Source organism: Phascolarctos cinereus, unplaced genomic scaffold (genome assembly GCF_003287225.1).
Source record: "Phascolarctos cinereus isolate Bilbo 61053 unplaced genomic scaffold, phaCin_HiC Scaffold_4;HRSCAF=312, whole genome shotgun sequence".
NCBI lineage: Eukaryota > Metazoa > Chordata > Mammalia > Diprotodontia > Phascolarctidae > Phascolarctos > Phascolarctos cinereus.
The window spans coordinates 318367567-318388355 of NW_027555847.1; the positions used below are offsets into that span (position 1 = coordinate 318367567).

Consider the following 20789-nt stretch of genomic DNA (forward strand, 5'->3'; position numbering starts at 1 on the left):
CACACTGATGGCAGGTTTGAATCATACAGCTCTGAACCTTTCTGGAGTCCTGCAGCTAAATTCCTCATGGTTCCTAGTACAGATTTGTGACTCTAAAGAACAGAAAACTCGGGTAATTAAAATGAGCATATGCTAGCTTGGATGCCTCAGCCTGCATTTTTCCCCTGCTAATACAAGTCACTTCACCCTGAGCTCCAGTAGTGATAGTAAGGAATTTTATTTGAATTCTACTCAAGTGAATCTAAATTGCCTCCGTATCCCAGAGCTTCAACAGATCCCAGTATGTCCTTTGTACTACCTTTGGATGAATTTTACAGACTTGTGTATTTCATTGTCTTAAAGCCCAAGATTAATGCATGTGTGTCAGTGTAACTGGAATGCTTTGCTCTTAAAATGGTACTCTAATGGTACCATTAAAAAGTTCAGATATTTGTTAAGGGGAAAAAAATTTATGTATAATTCTGTATTGCTGATTTTAAAAAGAACTACCATTTGCAAAAAGGTAGTGTAGGAATATAGAACCTTTTGAGAGTCTCTGGGGGGGGAAATGTTCATTTTTTCTAAGGCAGCACCTAACGTTGGGCACATTACTATTTTCTGTTTTATTCCAACAAAATGGGTTGTGAATATGGCAGTGGTCAAATAACTATTCACTTAAAGAAACCTAATTTGAAGTTTCTTTTTCTAATATCTTAGAAAGTCGGGTATTCCATTATGCTAGACAAAAATGAAGTCGAGGAAGACATTAGTGTTGCCAGTGAGGCATCTGAGGCTCATAATAAGCTTAGTGAGTAAATTCTTTAATAGCCTTTTGCCTTCATTTATTTTTGAAGAGTGAAAGCCACCATTTTATCCTAGAAATTATGTTTTCTTTTCAAATTTGAAAGAAAATGCATCATGTCTACCAAATTTTGCTGATGTTCTCACTGCCTAAATCGCTTGGTTTCCAATTTGTTTCAAGTTGTTTATACGTTTTTCCCCTCCTTTTTAAACTGAAAAGGTATTCATGACTCAGTGCAATGATTTCAGCTAGTAATAGTCAGATGAACACTAGATTGTTGAGCAGTGTTGCATGACTCAATGGCTTTAATATAGAAAAAAAAATTCTTAAGATTTTGATCTCTCCTCATTTGAAAATGTACAGTTCGTCAGGGCCAAAAGTGAACTTTGAGGAAAAAAATTATTTTTTTAATGTATTACGATCAAGTCTCACAAAGGACAGTGAGTGATAATTTACTTAAAATTTTTTGCAATGTAGCTATTGTTCAGCCTAGAGAGGTTAGACTGCTTTATAAATTTAAGGGGTTCTAAATTTCCAGCAGCAGGTAGTGACAGGCTTCTATGGTCATCTGAACTAATCCATTTGCCAGAGGCTTCAGCTTGGTGTGAACTGCACTCATATAACATCGTGGCATAGCTCTTACATTCTCTTAGTGTAATCTGCTTTTCCTACAAGATATGATGAGAGAAAGCAGAATTACTTGTCTTATTGTGGGAGAGGAGTATATATTGTTAGTATTTTCATGCAGATTATGATTATTCAATAACATTCGACCATACCGAGTGTGTGAATCCATTATTTTTGATGTTATAGTTAGCAAAAGACATAATTCTCCCTTTAAAGAATTAGAAAGAATTGAAAACCTCACTCCATAATAAGCCCCTTATATGAAAGTGTGGAAGTAGCCATAGAATATAAGGATAGCAACCCCGTTTCCTTCCAAAGTCATTTTACTTGACATATTCATTCTGAGAGTAATGAAGTTCATTTTTCATAACTCTTTGTTTGAAGAAAAGACTAACTTTTGGCCTTGGGTTGGATGCAGACTAGACATAAGCATTTCCTGACAATGAGTGATGTCAGACAGTGGAATGGTTTACAGAGGAAGTGTGTAGGCTCCTTTTGGATGTCTTCAGAAAGAGAATAAATTTCCATCTGTCAGGGGTAGGTTAGAGGTAATCTTGCCTGGAATCTGGGCTTGTTAGCAAGAGGACAAGTGATGAAAAGGTCTGAAGTTTGTCTGTTAAGTTTTATTAGGGCTGCCTGAATATCTGCCTTATAGGGATGGAGTCCTACCATGTCTTTGACTCTATTCCCTGGCGGCACCAGTCGGCAATCACTCTTCCGCTTGGTTGACAGATCATTCTATTCCATGGTCTCTGAAAACCATGCCAAATCCATGTTTCCAAAATGTCCTCCCTGGAAACCTTAAAATTTAGTTTGTTGTAACCTGTTAGATTTTATTCCTGGTCTACAGGCCCAGAAGCTATAGTTGTGTCTGGAGATCCTTTTTCTTTGAGTAAGCCAACGTCTTCCCAGCATTTGTTATAGTAAATTTAAAGAAGTTGACACTTAAATTGCATATGGCTTAGCTGCAGCAACCTTTGTTTTTAAGTGTTTGCAAATGATCTAAAAATTGTGAAAGGTATCTGTGCTTATATTTTTACTTAAAAATAATACTTACTTTAAAATGAATGTTAAGATTTGTCTTTACATGTAATTGGAAAAATAATATTAAAAAAATACTTTGTAGAAAACAAGAATAGGAGGAAAGTGTTGAGAAATATCTATTACTAGTCAGTTTACTTGTCAAGAAGCTTTAATTAATGTTTACTGTGTGCCAAGCACTGTGCTAAGCACTTGAGACATGAACAAAAGCAAAAACATGTTTATAACTCTGTTCATAACTGTCAGAACATGTGTTGAGCAAATATTCAGTTCCACTAACATTTTAGACATTAATGGGGGAAGGTATGATTTGGTTCCCTACATTCAAATGGCTTAGAGTTTAGTTGGGCAGGCAAAATGAACATACATGAAATGTTAGATTACAGTATAAGACTGTACAAAATTAAGAGATAAACTGCAAGGTATAGATCGTCCTTCTGTACAGTTTTAGAAGACTAAGTTTTAGAAGGCCAGAATAGTCGGTTTGGTTTCATGTATGAGATGAAACATGAGACTGGAAAGGACAGATAACCCAGGGACCTATAGTTTAGGCACAGTGCAAATTAGCTCCAAGATGGAGCCCTTTTTAAGCACCTATAAGGTATTAGTTTGGGAAGCTAGAGGGTGTGGCATTAACTGGTCTGTGGATTCATGTTGAAAATTAATGTGGTCTCCCATTTCTAGCATCACATGGTATGGTCTACCCAGAAGGACTAGGTTAGCTCCACCCCCTCCCTAAAGAGTAGTGATCTTTAACATGAATCACAGAGAGACATAAAGAGAAAATAGCACAGATCAAAGAAAGTGAAATTCTGACCGCCGTTTATAATATCCTTCTCCTTCAGGGCGTGTTGCTATTGAGCAAATCAATGCTGTGATCCGAGAAAGTGATCCCAGTAACACCTTGACCGCTCTCATGAAACCTGAGGCCCAGCTGCCTACTGTTCATCCTTTTGCTGCTGTTATGTATCAGAACGAACTGTTCAACCTTCAGAAACAGAATGCTATGGTAAGACTGGAAAGACTCTGGCATGGCTATGTAAGAGGGGGTGGAGTGTTTGGTTAGGAGAGTAGAACAGTACTGAAGCTGATGATATGTTGCTTCTGGTTTTTCATGTGATCTTAGAATGGGATGAAATCACCCAGGACAGTCAGGCCATTTATAGAATCTGCTTATACACTGTTTAATAATTCCCTAGAAAGCTTTGTCAGCAAGTTGTCTAGCCTTCAGTGATAGGTAACTGATAGATGGTGCAGTGGATAGAGCACTGGGCCAGAGTCATGAAGACCTGAGTTCAAATGTGGCCACAAGCACTTAACTTAGCTGTATCACCCTGGGCAAGCCACTTCGTTTTCTTTGCCTTGGCTTCCTCAGCTGTAAAATGAAGATAACAGCACTTACCTTGTAGGGTTGTTGTCATTCTGGGCAAGTCACTTAACCGCTCTATACTCTAGGCAACTCTCTACAACCATAAATTTTGGACAGTTTTCCAGCTTGCATTGATAAGGGGAGTTTCTTTATCCAGGAGCTCCAATATTACTGAAATCACAGATCCATTTCCTATCTCTCCTGTTCCTATCTAATTGTTAGAAATATTTCCAATTTGGGGGGCTGGAATCCACCTCTCTAGAATTTCCAACCATTAGTTCTAATTTTTCCTTCTGGGATTATGTAGTATAACCCCTTGTTACCACATGACCACATTGATAACCACCCCCACAATGAAAAGGAAGTGGGGACCCAGCAAAACTGAGTATAGTCCTTCAGGGGAAAAAATGGTCATGCAGTGAGATAGAGGACTTTCAAGCATTCTTGATGAAAAGACCAGAGCTGAATAGAAAATTTGACTTTCAAATACAAGACTCAAGAGGAGGAACATGAAGAGGTAAATAGGAAAGAGAAATCATAAGAGACTTATTAAGGTTGAACTGTTTACATTCCTGCATGGAAAGATGATATTTATAACTCATCAGACCTTTGTCAGTATTAGGGTAGTTGGAGGGGAAAAATTATATGTATGTAGATAGACAGATAGATAGATAGATGGCACAGGGTGAGTTGAAGATTAAGGGGGTCATATCTGGAGAATAAAATTATGGGATGAGAGAGGATTATACTAGGAGAAGAAGAAAGGGAGAGGTAAAATGGGGTAAATTATCTCACAAAAAAAAAACAGAAAAAAAAGGCTCTTACAGTGGGGGAGAAACAGGGGAAGGTAAGAGGGAATGAGTGAATATTATTCTCATAGGATTCAGCTTACAGAGGGAATAACATACACATTCAATTGGGTATGGAAATCTGTCTTACCCTACAGGAAAATAGGGGGAGAAGGGGACAAGAGAGCAGGGGGATAATAGAGAGGAGGGCAGATTGGGAAAGGGGATAATCAGAAGTAAATACTTCTGAGGAGGGAAGGGTCAAAAGAAAGGATAGAATAAATGGGAGGGCAGGATAGGATTAAGAGAAATATAGTTAGCTTTTCACAACATGTCTACTGTGGAAGTGTTTTGCACAACTGCAAGTATAACCTATATTGAGTTGCTTGCCTTTTCAATGAGGGGGAGCCGGGAGGGAGGAAGGAAAAAATTTGGAACCAAAAGTTTTAAAGCCATATGTTTAAAAAAAATGTTTTCACATGCAACTGGGAAATAAGAAGTACAGAAAATGGGGTACAGAAGTCTATCCTGCCCTAAAGGGAAATAGAAGGGGAAGGGAATAAGAGAAGGGGGGAGAGATAGAAGAGAGGGCAGACTAGGGGAAGGGGTATTCAGAATGTGTGCCATCTTGGGGTGGGGGGAGGGACCAGATGGGGAGAAATTTTGGAACTTAAAATCTTGTGGAAGTAAGTGTTGAAAACTAAAAATAAATAAATTTATATTTAAAAAAAAGAAAAGAAAAGAAAGTGGGGGAGGAATATTCTTCTCATTCACCATACCTGTAGAAGCTGAGATCATCAGTGCTACTATTGTCCTCTCCCCTGACTGAAGGCTATTGATTTTTTACAACAAAGTTGACTGTCTTTATAAGGGACTGTCTCCTAATTTCCGTGGTAGAAATGATGAGTTATCTGTAGATGGCTCGTATTTGCTGACCAAGTTGCCCAATGACAATAGCAGCTACTTTTTAAATTCCTGGCACTTGAATAACTGACTTTCTATATCTGTGAGATGGTGGTTTTTCTAGACTTACTGATTATGTGTACCTGCCATCTTTTCTCTGGTGACTGTAGTGGTAAAGTAAAAAACCATTTTGCTCCTACCATATATAAGGCACTATATTGTGTAATGTGGCTGTAGAAATGAAAAAATAACACAATCCCTTTCTTCAAGCAACTCAGGATCCAGTAATGGATATAATTTATAGCCATAACCATAGAGCTAGATACTGTGGCTATAAATTTTTTTTAAATGTTATGGTTTCCCTTTTTTCCTCTTCCCTCAAATATTTGTTTGCTTCTGCCTTTGATGTTCCATTGGTTTCTTCTTATTTGGAAAAATGCCTATCTATCTTCCCATTCCACAACTTATTTTATTACCAGTTTGTATTTGTAGTATGCATAAATATCTCAAAGCAGAAGTAAAAAGTAGCTATGGTGGTATACTCAACAAACATTTAATACCCACTAACTCATCAAGGGTGGTGTTTGTATTATCATGCCTCACAAGTCAGATGCATGGTTGGATTACATCATATGTAATAAAGGGTAACTTGATGCTTGGCCAACCTTGGAAGTCTGCAGTGTTTTTGGCAGCCTGCTCTGGGGTAAACTGAGAGAGAGAGAGCAATTTCCTGTCATACTACAATTATATGATTAAATCCAGTTCTGGAGTCCCCTATTCTCTCTGGCCATATTGATTTTTGCCTTTGGGCCTAAACCTTTTGGGGTTTGTTGACAGTTGTGTCAAATGGAATTTACCTAATCATTTACCATCCCCTCATGGACCTCCAATGCTGTTTTAAAAGTCAGTTGTTGACTCTGCCAACATATTCCAGATTCTTCCAGCTAAGATCTTTCATAGAACAAAAAATCACTTAAAATGTGGTTTGTAAGGGGCGGCTGCGTGGCGCAGTGGATAAAGCACCAGACCTGGAGTCAGGAGGATCTGAGTTCAAGTTTGGCCTCACACACTTGACACTTACTAGCTGTGTGACCCTGGGCAAGTCACTTAACCCCATTGCCCAGCCCCCCCCCCCAAATGTGTTTTGTAGAGGAATTGTCTGGCATGATCCAGGTCTGGGTGGATATTTTCCCCTATCTTTTTTAATATAATGATTGAAGATTGAGTGATAATGTTCAGTCCTAACCCTAGAGAAGACAGATTGCACATTCAGTCTACCTGTGGCAAGCTACTACCCAGTCAACAGAAAAGAAGGAATCCATGCAGATGAGCATGGGACAACTATGACAGAGTACTATGAAGAATTCCACTGTTGAGTGGTCCATAGTAAAGTGTCTGGACTGATTGCTATATAGACTGGTCACCTTAGAAAAGGAAATCCTAAAGAATAAGTAAGGGGGAGAACAGGTATGTAATGATGCTTTTTGTAAGACCACCTAACCTAATCATCTAGCTTATTGGTTGACTAGCTGGTCAGTATTAACTGACTAATCAGCCATCTATATTTCCATTTGGTGCCAGAATGCTGAGTCTGGGCCTAAGCACTGATAAATGCTGGGACCTCCAGCATTGAGTTAAGAGATCAAATGTCTCCATAGGGCCCCAGGCCACCCCCACCCCCAATATTGATGGACACATTCAGTGCCAGACTTCTTTAGATAGACCCAGTCAGGATGAAATTGATTTTTTGAAGGTCCAAATGGAGAATACTGCACAATGCACCTTCAATATTGCTACCTTCTTCCCAGTGGTTCTTTGGATGCATTGGATGGACCTATGTGGTTTCTGCATGTCTTTGCAGTTAAAACAGTTCTTGTTTCACTACCCTTTCTCCACTCATGCCTCCAACATTAATCATGGCTCTAACATTAAGTAGTCATGATGCATTGATTGGGCCCTTAACTTCTGTGAACTTTAGTTTCCTTATCCATAAAATAAGGATAATAATACTAACATGAATCTACCTAACAGGTTGATTTTGAAGATCACCTAAGCTAATGCCTGCAAAAGCTTTCTAAATCTGAAGGTGGTGTGTTTTCCTTACTGCCCCAGCTCCTTGCAATGTTATCCAATGTGGCCTTCACAATCGCCTTGTAAAAACGTCGGCTGTTAACATTATTATGGACTGCACTGTTATTCCTTGACTGTTCATTTTGTTTTCTGTAGCTTTAACAACAGCACAATTGGCAGAGATGTGCTTAATGAGGACTTTGGGTTTTTTTAAATGACACTTTGTGTAGTGCTGAGAAACTTCTTAGCAATGACATGTTTTCTAACAGAACTACCTGGCCCATGAGGAGCTATGCATTGCAGTAGAAATGTTGTCTGCTGTCGCTTTGCTCAACCAGGCATTGGAAAGCAATGATCTTGTGTCTATACAGAATCATCTCCGAAATCCTTCAATAGGCTTCAATAACCTGGATGAAGAATACTTGGAACGGTAAGGGACCCTTCATTCCTTTCAGCTCTTTTTAAATGCATAGGTGAAATTTTGGCATCATTTCCTCCAGGGACCTCTGATTTCAGGGATGTGGTACTTTTTGTCAAGCCCCCTTTCAAAGACTTTGTTTATTGATCTTATATAGCCTAATTGGCCAATGAAGTGCTAAAAATGCTGATGGAGATTGTCTTCTCCATATTTCCTTTTGCCAAAAGGTAGGGTTATTTTAATTGAACTGTTTGTGATGTAAGGGAAGATCGTATGTTAACATGTAAATTTCATGTCATTTAATGTAAAGTTGTTACCTTGGGTTTTCTATGAATTAGCATAGGTCATATAAAATTATAAAGAAGAAGTCAGAAGGACCTGACTTTGAGTTCTGTACTGCCTGTGTGAGCCTGATCAAATTAACCTCTCAGTGCCCAAGGCATCTCTGCATTGGTGGATCCAATCACCTTTCCCCCACCTCTCACCCTGCTGCAACCACCAATATCATAACACCTGTCACATATCATGCTATAAAAGGAAAAGAAGCAAACATTGAAAATATCAGCCTTTATTTTGGCCTTTTCTTGGGACACTATAGAATAGGACCTTAGATATCAGATTCCAGCCTTCAGCTGCTATTCTTTTCATTTGGCGCTCCCAAAATTCACTCTTGGACAACCATGGTGCACGAGCCACTGTTGTAGATTGGATTAATGCTCTAAACTGAAGTGAAAAGTTTGAGAAACATTGCTGAAAAAGCAAGAGTCAAAACCCAGGCTACTTGAAAGTTAAGCTTTGGATGTTTCATCATTTATGTTTGTGACCACCAGAGGGAGATAAAGCCTCAGCTCTCCTAGTTTTAAAATCTGGTTAATTTTTTTCTTTCTCTAATCAAGGATCTAGAACTGAAAGATATGTTAGAGGTCACCTAGGGATCTGCTGGACATATGCATGTTAATTAACTACATCTTAAAGTTGTAATAAAAAGCCTATGTCCTTTATTCTACAAACTAGATAGTGAAAAGGAGAACAACTAATATTGATTACTTTGATTTATTTTTAGTTTGATTATAGGATTAAACTCTTTTCTTTAGGAAAAGCTAGCCCTAACAGCTAAGCCTTACTAACATAGATAGTCTCTTAAGTCTAGGTTACCTATATTTTAGTGAATAGATGGATTGGGAAGATTTTATCATTTAGTAGCTGATAATTTAGAATAAGATACCTTACAATAATCACAGGATTACTCTTTTTTTAAAAGGCTAAATTCCTATTTCTAGCAGAAAAAGGAGTTGACCAAAGGTTGGGTTCCCCAATGGGGGGTTGACCAGAGGCTAAATTCCCCCTTCTGGCAAGTGGAGAAAGGTTAGCCAGAGATAAAGTACCATTTTCCTAGTCTTGGTAGATAAGCTTTTTTTCTTGAACTAGAGCCCAAGTTGAGTAATGGAGTCTTCTAAGGAAGATGGGGAGTGACTGTTAACTACTGACCACAAGTTCCTCTTTCCCAGTATACTTTCTGGTTACAAAAGGCACCACCTGTAAGGAAAAAAATCTTCTGGGTAGGATTAAGAGAGCCTGGGAGAAACTAACTAGTCAGGTGACCTACCTTGTGCAATTGCTTTATGTTCAAAATAAGGTTCTATCATTTTTTTAGTTCCTCTTTTCTGTTATAAAATCCAGCTCTGTAAATCAGACCTTGTCTCTAGTCTCTGAAGAGTCAGGTGATCTGATTTGGTGTGCAAATGCTAGCTTTGCAAGTTAAACCATAAATGTCTTTGTTGAGAGAGAGAGAGAGAGAGAAAGAGAGAGAGAGAGAGAGAGAGAGAGAGAGAGAGAGAGAGAGAGAGAGAGAGAGAGAGAGAGAGAGAGAGAGAGAGAGAGAAATCACCTAGTCCAACCCTCTCTTTTTATAGACAAGGAAACTAAGGCTTAGATGGCTTAATTGACTTGCCTATGGTCACATAGCAAGGATTTTAATCCAAATCTTCTAACTCCAAATTCAGTACTCTGCCATATTGTCCTTCCTATGATTACCCCTTTACCTCCAATTCAGTAAACATAATATGTACCAAACTCTGTTCAGAGAACCACAGCCGTATGACTTTGATGAAGGTAAACATTTGAGTTATGAGATTACTTCTGCCCTCATGGCCCTCTCAGTCTACGAGAGGGATGTGACCCATCCACTTGTACTTATAATACAAAATATTGTATGAGAATTTCACTAAAGAGAAGTTATCTCAACTCATTAGACAGAATTTTTTTTTTTGCTATGCATTGGATCACACAGCTAGTAAGTGTTATGTGTCTGAGGCCGGATTTGAACTCAGGTCCTCCTGACTCCTGGGCTGGTGCTCTATTCACTGTACCACCTACCTGCCCCTAAGACAGTAATTTCTAAAGGGGACCTAAAGCACCTCATAGTTGCTATAGGAGGTTTGATAGTGGGGGTGGGAGAATCTGATCCTGAAATTGCTATGTTAATGAGTCAGCTTCCCTTTTACCACATACTCTTAAATGAAATATCAGGAGGAGCTATTCATAATTACATTTTTGTAACATAGCTTTCCTTCTGATAGGGAGTTAGGGTAATCTGACAAAGTCAAGTCACTTATTTGCCACCTGATCTTGAGTCACTTAAACTCCCCTGCCTTGGTTTCCTCATCTGTATAAAGGGATTTGGGGATAGTAGACAGGGGGACTAGGTGATTTCTAAGTTACCTGGCCCATGAGGAGCTGTCCATTGTAGTAGAAATGTTGTCTGTTGTCTCTCAACTAGGCATTAGAAACCAGTCAATTTGTGTCCCTCCCCTAGATTATAAGGACTATGAGGGCAGAAATTATCTCATAGCTTTTTTAATATTCTCTCTTTCTGATAAAGGTAGTGAGAAGACAATGAAACAATCCCTCTTTTCCTTTTAAAAATGGTCATATTATGTATTGAGATAGCTTTAAGTAGCTGCTGGTCAATAAGTATAAAATATGAAGTGTCTTATTCATGTAACTGAAAATAGACTAGTGTAGCTGGATATTAGAGTACAAAGAGAATAACAGTCAAAAGAGAAAAAAAACAACATTCACTAAGTGCCAGCTGTGTGCCAGGCACTGTGCCAAGTTCTGGGCATTGAAAGAAGGGCAAGGTCATGTGTCTTGCCTTCAGGGAGCTTAATTTGGAGAGAAAACATATGAAGACTTATGTTCATACAAGATAGATTCAAAACAGATGGAAAGCAAGCTCAGAAGGGATGGCATTAGCAGCTTGAGAGACCAGGAAAGTCTTCCTGCAAAAGGTGGGATTTCAGCCAAATGTTAAAGGAAGCCAAGGGTATTCAGAGGAAGGCAAAGCAGAGGACATGTAAAAGGAGATGAAAGGAGAAGACTGTAAATTCATTACTGAAAATTCTTTTGAGTATTTTTTTAAAATGTTTTTAACAAATTAAATAGAGTAATATTTGAAAAGCTCCTTACCTATGTATTAATCCTATGCAAGGTCTATTCCAACCCTAACATTCTATGCTTATATGCAAGATTATCAGTTCATTTCTTTGTGTATAATAGAATGAGATTCCTCTGTGTCCTATATTGTTCCTTTATGTTTTCTCTAATAGTCGAAAATTAATTTATTCCCGTGAAATCATTGTCATGCTGATGACCAACCAAGAAGCATGTTCAATGTGTAGAATTTTATTCTTTCCTCTACAAAGAGAATTTGGTATAAATGATGCTTGTGCATTGGAATGCATTCAGGGCTTTTACTGGTCATTTTTCTAGGTTTTAGATTAAATTTTATTTTTTTTTCAATTCTTAAATGTTTTCCCTTCTCCCTGCTTAGCAAATTGTTATTACTGATCATACAAGAGGCAATTGATGTGTAGTTCTCAAACAGAGGATTTGTGATAGAATAATAGTACAGTTATAGAAGAGAAAGTGATAGATTATTTGCCAAGACTGCTACCTGAGAATTCTCCCACAGAATTTGTCTTAAAAGCCTCAAGATATTCTAAGGATGTAGTGTGGTGTTCCAGAAAGAATATTGCATTTAGAGAGAGAAAACCTGGATTGGAGTCCCATTTCTGCCTTTTACTTTCTGTGTAGCTTTCTGTGGCAGGTCACCCCACAGAAAGACTCCCTTCTTCATAAATCCTAATTAGTACCATTCAGCAAAACTTGATGTCAAAATGTTCCTGTTAGCACTATAGTGGGTTTTTTGAGTCAGTGTAAAATGTTATCCTACTCTCAAGAGACTTGCTGTTTAAAACGCCTGAGAACATAGACAACTAAGCAATATGCTAAGAGTCACATAGGGGCCATGGCTAGTACATAGCAGGAGAAGGATTTGGATGAGTTTAGCATTTGTGGTTTTGAGTAGGATGTATGAACAGAGCCAAGGAATTTTGGAGAGAGTGAACAGCAACTTTAACTATGTGACCTTTAGAGGTGGCATGACGTGGTAAAAACAACCCCAAAGCTAGTGTCCTGAGTTCTAACACTAGGACTATGACCTAGGGCAGGTCTGAAACTTTCTTGATCTAAGTTTCTTCATCTGTTAAATGAAGAGGATAACAATCATACCTACCTTTTTTACCTTGGGAGATTATCGTGAGAATCAAATAAGATGGTATTTATAACCAAAGTTTTTATGAATACACTAGATTAATTTGGTAGTGGCATTTAGTTAGATTTTTAAGAAAATGAATGTTAGAATAATTGAATTTCATGCATGTGATATTGCATATGAAAGTGCAAATTGCTTGCAAATTGCAAAGATAGATGAGACAGAGAGAGAAGAGAGACAGGAATATTGGGAGAGGGGGGAAAGGAGAGAAAAGGAGGGAAGGAGGAGGGGAGGGAAAGAAAGAGACATTTATTAAGCACTTACTATGTGCTAGACCCCAGAAGACATTCTACAAATATAAATACAAAGAAAAAAAAAGAAAAGAAAAGAAAGACAGACAGCCTCTCTCCTTCCATAGCTTGAAGGAGCTTACATTCAAATGGAGAGGGGAGGGGAGAAGGGGCATTATCAATATATAAAACAGCTGAAAAGGGTGTTTGGGGGAGATAGGGGGTGGAAAAATTCTGAGAAGGCAGGAGCAGAGCCTTGAGAGAAGTAAGTATGGATGGTCTGAGAACTTTCTTAAATGGTGGTCCTAGGCAGGAACTCATTGGCTCACAGGAGAGGGCCACTGGGGTGGAGACATTTCTAGTACAAGGGGTAGAGATAAAAAAAAATGCAGAGTTAGGAGTGAAGAAGCCTAGAGAGGGTGTGTGTGTGTGTGTGTGTGTGTGTGTGTGTGTGTGTGTGTGTGTTTGAGAGACAGGAAGACAGAGATCAAGAGAAAGGAGGGAGGGAGAATCTGATTCAGATCTGTGATTTCATTGGTGTAGGGAACTTGTGTGTAGATATTACTTCCCTGATAGAGAGAAGCAAGTCATGTATCTGTAGCTTTCACCTTACCTGGAAGCATTGAGAGCAGTTTTTTGTTTTTGTTTTTAATTTTTTTTTACCTGGAAGCATTGAGAAGTTGCAAGAAAGAACTTATTCCCTGGTCACAAACCTATTATTTATCAGAGACCAGATGTGAACCCAGATCTGTCTGACATCTCTACTTTCATATCCCACAAGCAACACCCATCATGCACAAAATGAAACATCTTATTTCTCCATCTAAACCCACCACACCCTTCTTTAATGTCTCCTTTTTCTAAGTCACCACTATCCATCCTTTCAGTCCATCAGGTTTCTAACATAGTAATCATCCTCAGTTCTTCACTCTCCCCCTCTCCCCTGACTCTCAGCATTACAGTAGTTGTCATGACCTTTTAATTAAAAATTTTCCTAAAAAATTGAACCTAAATTCCTTCATGCTTGCTTGTTAAGTATTTACATTAATTTCAATGTAATGAGACAACTAGGAGGGGGCACAGTAGATAGCAAGCATTGAATCTAGAATCAGGCTGACCTGAGTTCAAATTTGGCTTCAGATGCTTACAGGCCATGTGACCCTGGGCAAATGTCTTCTGCTGCTTCAGTTTCCTAATCTGTAAAATGGGGATAATCATAGCACTACCTCTCAGGGTTGTGGTGAGGATAAAATAAGATTGTATTTACAAAGAGCTTTTCAAACCTTTATTAAAGCTTTATAGAAATGATGATGTTATTGTTGACTTTTGATAACCCTTTGATGTATATTCAGTTTCAGTTATCTTGTTCATTCTATCTTCGCAACATCTCTTGCATCCATAGTTCATTGACATGGCTAACATCTTAATTTAGTCCTTTATCAGCTCTCACTTAGACTATAGCAATAAATCTCCTTGGTTGCAATCTATCCTCCCTCCAAGTCATCCTACACACAGCTGCTAACTTGTTCCTACAATATATGCCTGACTATGTCTTCACCCTTCTCAAGAATCTTCAGTGGGTCCCTCTTACTCTTAGGATAAAATACAAGCTGCTGTCTTTGGTACCCAAAGCTCTTCACAGTTCTAGCTTCAACCTCACTTATTATATTGATTTTAAATTATTCTACCTTTTATAATGTATATTCAGCCAAACTGAGGGATCAGAGACTTTTGTTTGTTTTGTTTTGTCCTCAGGCTACCTTGGCCCCCATACTGCCTTGTGCTTACAAAAGTTAGCATTTTATACATGTTCATTGTTGAATCATGTTGAAGACCAGAGCCCCTATCAGCTACATACCATGTTGCCTCACTTTTCTTATATAGTTTCTTATATAGTATTTAATTCTCATATATATATATATATGTTGAGTTTAGTCAATTTTGTATAAAAATAAACTCAAAAGGCAAATTAAGGTTATTAATATAATTATGGTGATTTTTGTCTTCCACAGTTATGCTAGCACACTCTTGTCCATTAAAAGAGAAGCCTCATCTCAAGGACAAGATAACTTGAGCTGGAATGAAATCCAAAATTGTATTGATATGGTTAATGCGGAAATTCAAGAAGAAAATGAAAGTAAGTGCACTGAATTCAGTTTTCCAGAGTGGTTGAGGAAGTAGGTATTCTGGATAATTGAAGGTTTGCCTTTAAAGCAATTATTTACTTTTTTTTGTTTCAGGCCTTTTTTTGTGGAAATTGCTCTATTTATCACATTATTTATTTATTTGTTTGTTTGTTTTGCCTTAGTGAATGGAGAGAATTGAATTAGGTGTTTTTTTAAGGTTCCTTCCAGGTTTGACATTTTTACATGGTAATGAATATAATGTAACCTTTTCCTGACTGTAGAGCTCCGATCATCATTTTGATCATTGATTGTTATAGAAATGTATGTAAAGGATGTCGGATATTGGATTGGACATTTACTTAGCCAAGGAAACAATCTACAACTTAGTTTCTTGAGTAACCAGGAGAGAGCCGATGGCACCACAGCTAAAGTACGAGACCCAGAATCAGGAGGGCTCAAGTTCAAATCTTATTTCAGATACTTACTAGATGTGTGACCCTGAACAGATCATTTAGCTTCTGTCTTTCTCAGTTTCCCTAATTGTAATGTGGGGAAAATAATAGTACCCACCTCCCAGGGTTGTTGTAAGGATCAAATGAGACACTATTGGTAAAGCACTTAGCACGGTGCCTGTCACATAGTGGGTGCTTAATAAATCCTTGTTTCTTTTGCTTCCTTTCCTTGAGTAAGCTGCTGATGTAATTTTAGATTATATAGGTATCAAATTCAATAAAAATCAGGAGACTTTTATTCTAATCCAAGCCATGCCACTGAGTCCTTTGTGACTATTGGAAAAATCACTTGACCTCTCTGTGCCTCAATTTCTTAATGCATAAAATGAGGATTTTGTACTAGATAACCTCCAAGCTCCCTTGTGGGACATTGTAAGCTTTATTTTCTTATATTTGCCCCTCTCCCCTTGTTATCTTCTCTATCTTGGCTACCTCCTTTGAAATGTCAGCAGCAACTTGTCTTAATTTCTCTGAATTCACAGAGGTTGTGCAGCATCTTTTCCCTCATGCTTTTGACTTACATTGTTTTCTGGTGGGTTTTGAAGGAATATGCCTGCCCACTTAAAGAAATTTTTGGTGTTGGTCAATTTTTAAGTCTTATGAGCCTTCCCGTGCCTTGAAATTCCCAAATCTCTCTTAGAATGATATGCTGACCTAGTCTACTCTAGCTGTTCAAAATATTTTTGCCCCTTTTTATGGGTATGGAGCCTGAGAATCCATCCTTATCTTTTCATCAAGAATCATTCATCTCAGACTTGGTCTAGGTGTTCTAGACCTGATCAGGGTAAGTGGTACTTGGCAGCTTTCTATGAGTCAGAACTATACAGAATTTGAGCAGCTTTCTTTCCTAAACCTTGATATTGAATAATGTAGACAGACCAATATTGTACTGCTCCATCAGATGTCTCATTTTTGTTCTTTTCCAATTTGTTTTTTTGTTTGTTTGTTTGTTTTGTTTTAGGCAATTGGGGTTAAGTGACTTGCCCAGGATCACACAGCTAGTAAGTGTCAAGTGTTTGGTCTGAGGCTAGAGTTGAACTCAGGTCCTCCTGACTTCAGGGTCATTGCTCTATCCATTGTGCTACCTAGCTGCCCACTTTTCCAATTTGTTTACAGTTTTCTCCCCTATTGGAGCATGGCACAGCTGTCTTACCACTACTCCATTCATAAGAAATTTTGGAAATCTGCCATCAAATTGCTTTTACTGTATTCATAACTCAGGGCTGGACTCAGGCAGGAAGTCTTGGGCTCAAATCTCCTCTCTCTTAACACTTACTACCTGTGTACCCACAGGCACTGATTTAGGGTTAAAAGGGACCTTATTGGTCAAGCAACCCAGCCCTACCACCAACCGACCCTTGAGGTTACATGATTCATTCAGAGTTACATTAGTAAATGGCAGAGCCAAGATGTATCACCCTGACTCTCTTTAATACCTGAAGTACCTATGTCACGGGGCTGTTTGGAGCTCATATGAAATATATGTGTGTGTGTCTGTGTGTTTAAGTATGTGTATGTATATATAAAGTGGTTTTCCCAACTTTAAGCTACCTCAATAACTTGCTGTTCTTATTATTATCAATGCATAGGTTCTTAGGATCTGAGCGCCTTTACCAAAAATTCTATTTAGGTGTCCTTTTCTTGTGATTGAGTGTCCTGAGTCCATTAAGTGTCCTTGATCCTTTAATTTACCACTAATCTCCCTATAGTTTCTCTTCCTGCTGGTAACCATCCCTGCTCTCCTGGCTATAATCATTGCTTCTGATTCTCACTATTTATGCACTTTCGCACTCATTGTCTCTTCTCCTGTCTGACTCTGTTCCCCAAGATTGTATATTCAACTTTCTGGTCTTCATGTACTCTCTCCTTTTATGACTTACCATCTCTGCATAGCAACTACTACAGGTGTTGGATAATGTTTGTTGAATTAAACATGATGCTTATGGATGCCCTATCTAAATCTCTGAACCTATCTGTCCCTCCCCCTTCAGCTCCTGCCACTGACATCCTCCCCAAACTCCAGACCTGTATATGCAGCTTTTTGACAGACATTGCCATAGAAGTATTTTGCTGGGCCCTCAGCTTTAGCATGTTGAAAATCAAAACTCATCCTTCCCTTCTGCTTCCTTGCCCCTAAATGTAACCCTTGGCCTCTCCCAGTGAATGATGATGTTGCCACCAGACACCTAGGAATCTGCTTTGTGCCATTTTCATTCCTTCATTGAAAGCATCATCACAGTACGTTCCTCACAGCAGGCACTGGAGCAGCCTTCTTCCTGCTCTGTCCCATGCAATGAACTGTGATGCTGACCCGGGTTGCTAGCTCAGTAGGCAATTGTACAGTAACCCAGGGGAAACAGAATTGCTTTGATCTCTGGTGCTTCTTGGAGAATGGACAATCCCCTAGGACTATGTCCAAGAGCACGCCTCTGGGGTTCAGACCTAAAGCAGAAGAAAAATCAGTATGGTGAAGTAAAAGGCCCTCCATTTGTTTGTCTACACCAGTCTGGCCCTTCCAGATGTTCGTGAGCAACCCATTCTCCAGTCCACATGCATCCATATAGGGTGTTTTAATACCCCATGCAGTCTGGAGCATTCATGCTTCCTAAACAGAAAGACTAGAGGAGGTGACTAAACTCTGGTATGGCCCCTACTAATGTTGGACAGTGGGAAAAGTCATTAAAATTGTTTTGAAGTAGGAAGGAAGGAAGGAAGGAAGGAAGGAAGAAAGAAAGAAAGAAAGAAAGAAAGAAAGAAAGAAAGAAAGAAAGAAAGAAAGAAAGAAAGAAAGAAAGAAAATCAAATTCATCATTTTCCCTATCTTTCTAAATACACATCACACACACACACACACACACACACACACACACACACACACACACACACACACACACACACCCTACTACCAACAGTGTGACAGTGTGAACAACAACACAAACTCTCTTCTTTCTGGATGCCTTCTTCTATTCATGGTACCTCCACCTATTTTCCCCCTGAGGCCTACAAAAGGCTTTTAAATAATTTTTATTTTTTTGTTATTATTATATTTGTTATTATTTATTTTTGTGTGTCAAGTTGACACACAAGGACTTTTCATATACAAGGAAAGAAAAAGTGAATTGACTATCAGACTACAAATCTCCATTATATCTAGCATGTTTCCTTTCTTTAAGTATGTAATAAATTCGGTATGTTAGTTTCAAAGCTGTCCTATTTGTATGTGTCTTCCTCTGAACCTGCCCCTTTTCTCTTCTATAAGTTCTTTAGATCCTTTATTGACATTTTTTTTCTTTTCTCATTTTTGGCATTTGTATCTTTAACTCTTTCCCCTTCCCCTCCAAAGAAATGAAAACTTTCCCTTATAACAAATAAGGGCAGTCAAGCAAAATAGATTCATCCATTGGCTATGTCTGGAAATGCATGTCTCATTCAGCACCTCTCTCTAGTCCATTGTTTATCTCCCAGAAGAGGGGAAATGTGATTTATCATCAATTACCTCAAGAAATTGGTCATTGAAGGAGTCAGAGTTCCAAGGTCTTTCATATTTACTTTCTTTAGAATGTTGTAGTCATTGTATAAATTGTTCTCCTGGTTCTGCTCGCTTCATTGCATCCATTTATACAAGTTTTCCCAGGTTTCTCTAAAACCAATTCCTTTGTCATTTCTTGCAAGGCAATAACATTTCATTGTACTTACACGTAAACATTAGTCACATTTAATTTTCTCATATACTGCTAATTTAACAAACATTATTGAATGCTTATATACCACTGTGATCATTGTTATGTGAGGTACACAGGACAAAGACAAATTTAGACAAAATCTGAAGGTTGAATGCCCAGCTTTGGGAAGCAGTTACCTTCCCTTGGAGCACTGTTGACCATTGCCTCCAATCAGATGCCAACTTCTTTAATCTTTACCTCTGCAGTGTCTTTTTCAGCTATTCCCTCCTTTCTGTTCCTTTCTCTGTCATCCTGGATATTAATCTGAACTGTGGCAATATCATGCTGACTATTCTCCCTTCCTATAGTCTCCTCCTTCCTCTAATGAATTCTCTACACTGTGGCCAAATTAGTTTTTCTAAATTAATTTTGATCATGTTTACTAACTTGCCCAAAACATGTCAGTTATTTTACTCTGCTTTTAGAAATCCAAACTCCTTAGCTTATCCTTCAAGGCTCTATGATTTGATTCTAACCTACCTTTCCAGCTTTTTGTCCCACTCCATAGACCATGCACCAGTCAAGTTGCCTTCTTCATCCAGTACTAAATGGTCTTGCCCTTATATCTTTGTTTATTCTGTTTCCTCTACCACCCAATCATTTTCAACCCTTCTTTAGGGTCCAACCAAAGCATGACCTTTCTGAGGAAACCCTCTCAAATTTCCTTGCTCTTTCTTTTCATTGCCCTGCTACTTCTACCCCACTCCCCAATTAGGATACAAATAATCCTTCCCTCTTGCCCCCTGCATGTCTCTAGTTCTTTGTACGTCCCTTTCTGAATGCATGTTCCATGTCATTTTACTTACGTACATGCATTGTGACTGCAAGCTGCTTGTGAGTAGGTTTGACCTTTGTATAATCTAAAGCACCTAGCATGCTTAATAGTCACTGAATATTTTTTTAAAAGTCACTGAGTAAATGATTTGTTAAAGAAGGAATATGTCTCCAGTCACAGACTGCAATGAGATAGAGCTGGAAGGGACTCCATTTTACAGATAAGGAATTTAAGGTCCAGGGACAAGAAGTGTCTTTTGTTGTCAACATTACATTCTACCCAGCTGTATGACCTTGGCCAAATCACTAATAAAAGATGTTAAGTCTAGAATGTAATGGGCTGAAGATATAATAGAGAAGAGACTGGAAAGAAAATTTCCCTGACTGTGTTCTCCTGTGTTCCTTAGTCTAGAAAGCTTATTTTTCTGTTCACATGTCATTAGAATGATATTTCTAGCCATGTAGTATATGCAAGTGAATTTTTTCCTTTCTATCTTTCAATTCTCTGCTCAACTTCTCTCAAAACTGGTCTTCTGTTAACTGTGGCATATACATAGATATAGATATAGATATAGATAGATAGATATAGATAGATAGATAGATATAGATATAGATGTATATATATAGATGTATGTATATATGTGTGTGTGTGTGTGTATATGCTATTTCAAATAAATCCCATTTAAGTGAATTCCATGGAGCTGCCTAAATTATTATTGTACTAGGATTTCTTTATATGAGATATTACTTAAAATAAGTAGTCCATAAGCTGAGGTTTCCAAAATGTTTTTAAGAGGTAATTTTGTCTTTGAC

The 20789-nt window shown here is 38.3% G+C and overlaps 1 protein-coding gene across 2 annotated transcripts in view; it reads left to right on the forward strand.

Moving 5' to 3' along the window:
- IQGAP2 (IQ motif containing GTPase activating protein 2) overlaps positions 1 to 20789 on the forward strand; it is a 391728-nt gene that overhangs the window by 261902 nt on the left and 109037 nt on the right. For both annotated transcript variants that reach the window (XM_020998497.1, XM_020998498.1), the window contains exons 10-12: positions 3295 to 3458; positions 7849 to 8009; positions 14855 to 14979. In XM_020998497.1, the coding sequence (XP_020854156.1) occupies positions 3295 to 3458; positions 7849 to 8009; positions 14855 to 14979 (450 nt within the window). The remainder of the gene's footprint in view (positions 1 to 3294; positions 3459 to 7848; positions 8010 to 14854; positions 14980 to 20789) is intronic.